Source organism: Antrostomus carolinensis, unplaced genomic scaffold, assembly GCF_000700745.2.
Source record: "Antrostomus carolinensis isolate BGI_N321 unplaced genomic scaffold, ASM70074v2 scaffold31600, whole genome shotgun sequence".
NCBI lineage: Eukaryota > Metazoa > Chordata > Aves > Caprimulgiformes > Caprimulgidae > Antrostomus > Antrostomus carolinensis.
In genome coordinates this window covers 7,581-8,913 of record NW_010287089.1, presented here as the reverse complement: position 1 = coordinate 8,913, position 1,333 = coordinate 7,581, and the positions used below count along the sequence as shown (strand labels likewise).

At 54.5% G+C, this 1,333-nt stretch overlaps 1 protein-coding gene across 1 annotated transcript in view; it reads left to right on the top strand.

The window, feature by feature from the left end:
* Positions 1-5: 5 nt before the first annotated feature.
* HDGFL2 (HDGF like 2) overlaps positions 6-1,333 on the top strand; it is a gene marked incomplete at its 5' end in the record, with an annotated part of 7,381 nt that continues 6,053 nt past the window's right edge. The window contains 3 exons of the mRNA XM_010178403.1: positions 6-80; positions 881-997; positions 1,170-1,241. Of these exons, the coding sequence (XP_010176705.1) occupies positions 6-80; positions 881-997; positions 1,170-1,241 (264 nt within the window). The remainder of the gene's footprint in view (positions 81-880; positions 998-1,169; positions 1,242-1,333) is intronic.

Here is a 1,333-nt window from a genome sequence, read left to right as displayed (position 1 = left end):
CGGAGAAGATGGAGAGTGATGAGGACTCGGATCGAGGCAGCGACCACAGCGGGCTCAAGAGAAAATCCCTGGCTATGAAAGTGAGTGTGTGGGCTGAGGTGGTTCCACCAGAGGGGATGGGAGGGTGTCCTGGTCAGGAGGACACTGGTACGGTCCTTGGGTTCAGCACTGAGCTGCAGCTTTCATCCACCATGCAGCATGTCACAGAGGCACAGACTGGTGGGGTTGGAAGGGTCCTCAGGAGATTATCCAGTCCAACCCCCCTGCCAAAGCAGGTTCACTACACCAGGTTGCACAGGAAAGTGTCCAAGCAGGTTTTGAACACCTCCAGAGATGGAGACTCCACAACCTCTCTGGGCAGCCTGTTCCAGTGCTCCATCACCCTCACAGTAAAGAAGTTTTTTTTTTTTTGAAGAAGTTTTTCCTTGAGTTTGTCTGGAACTTCTGGGGTCCCAGTTTGTGCCCATTGCCCCTTGTCCTGTCACTGGGCACCACTGACAAGAGCCCGGCCCCATCCATTGACCCCACATTTCAGATCTTTATAGACATTGATCAGATCCCCTCTCAAACCCAATATGGCAGGAGGTGGTGAAGAAACCAACTCCCTCTGGATTCTCCAGTGGGAAATGGAGTTCAGTGCATGTTGGAGGGGCTGTCAGGTGTCTCTCATTGTCTGTGAGATGGTGGGATGGCCAAGTCCTGGCGTAGTTTGCAGCCTGGAGAGGAACCAGAGCTGCAGATCTCTTCTAAGTGCAGTGACTGTTCTTGCAGGCTGGTCAAGAAGAGTTGGGCAAAGCCCTTTCCCAGCCAGCGTTGGTTTTCTGTTGTGGGTGGAGGGAGAATGGGGGCTTCTCTCACCTTGTTACTTCTCACACATCAGATGCCGGTGGCAAAACGGCCTCGGAAATCCTCCAGTGACCTGGATCAGGGCAGCCCCTCCCTGACAGAAGAGGAGAACTCAGAAACATCTTCTGAGTCAGAAAAAAACAGCGACCAGGTGAGATGAGAAGGTTTTGGGATGTGTTTGTATGGAGGTTGGCGGGGTGGCAGGGAAAGGGCTGTAGGAAAAGCATCTCCATCTGCGGGGCGATGGCTTGAGGGAACCTGAGTGGCTTCTGAAACCACCCTGAGGTTGTTCCCTGTTTCTTCTTGTCTGTGTTTTCCTCCAGGACTTCACTCCTGAGAAGAAGCCGGTGGCCAGGGCTCCCCGGAGGATGCCGGCAGCGGGGAGGAAGAAGAAGGTAAAAGACCCTTAATCTGGGGTGCAGCAGGGGGAAAACCAGAGAAGAGTCGGGGCGCTGTGCTGCTGGAGGGCGAGCAGGGGGGGGCAGGA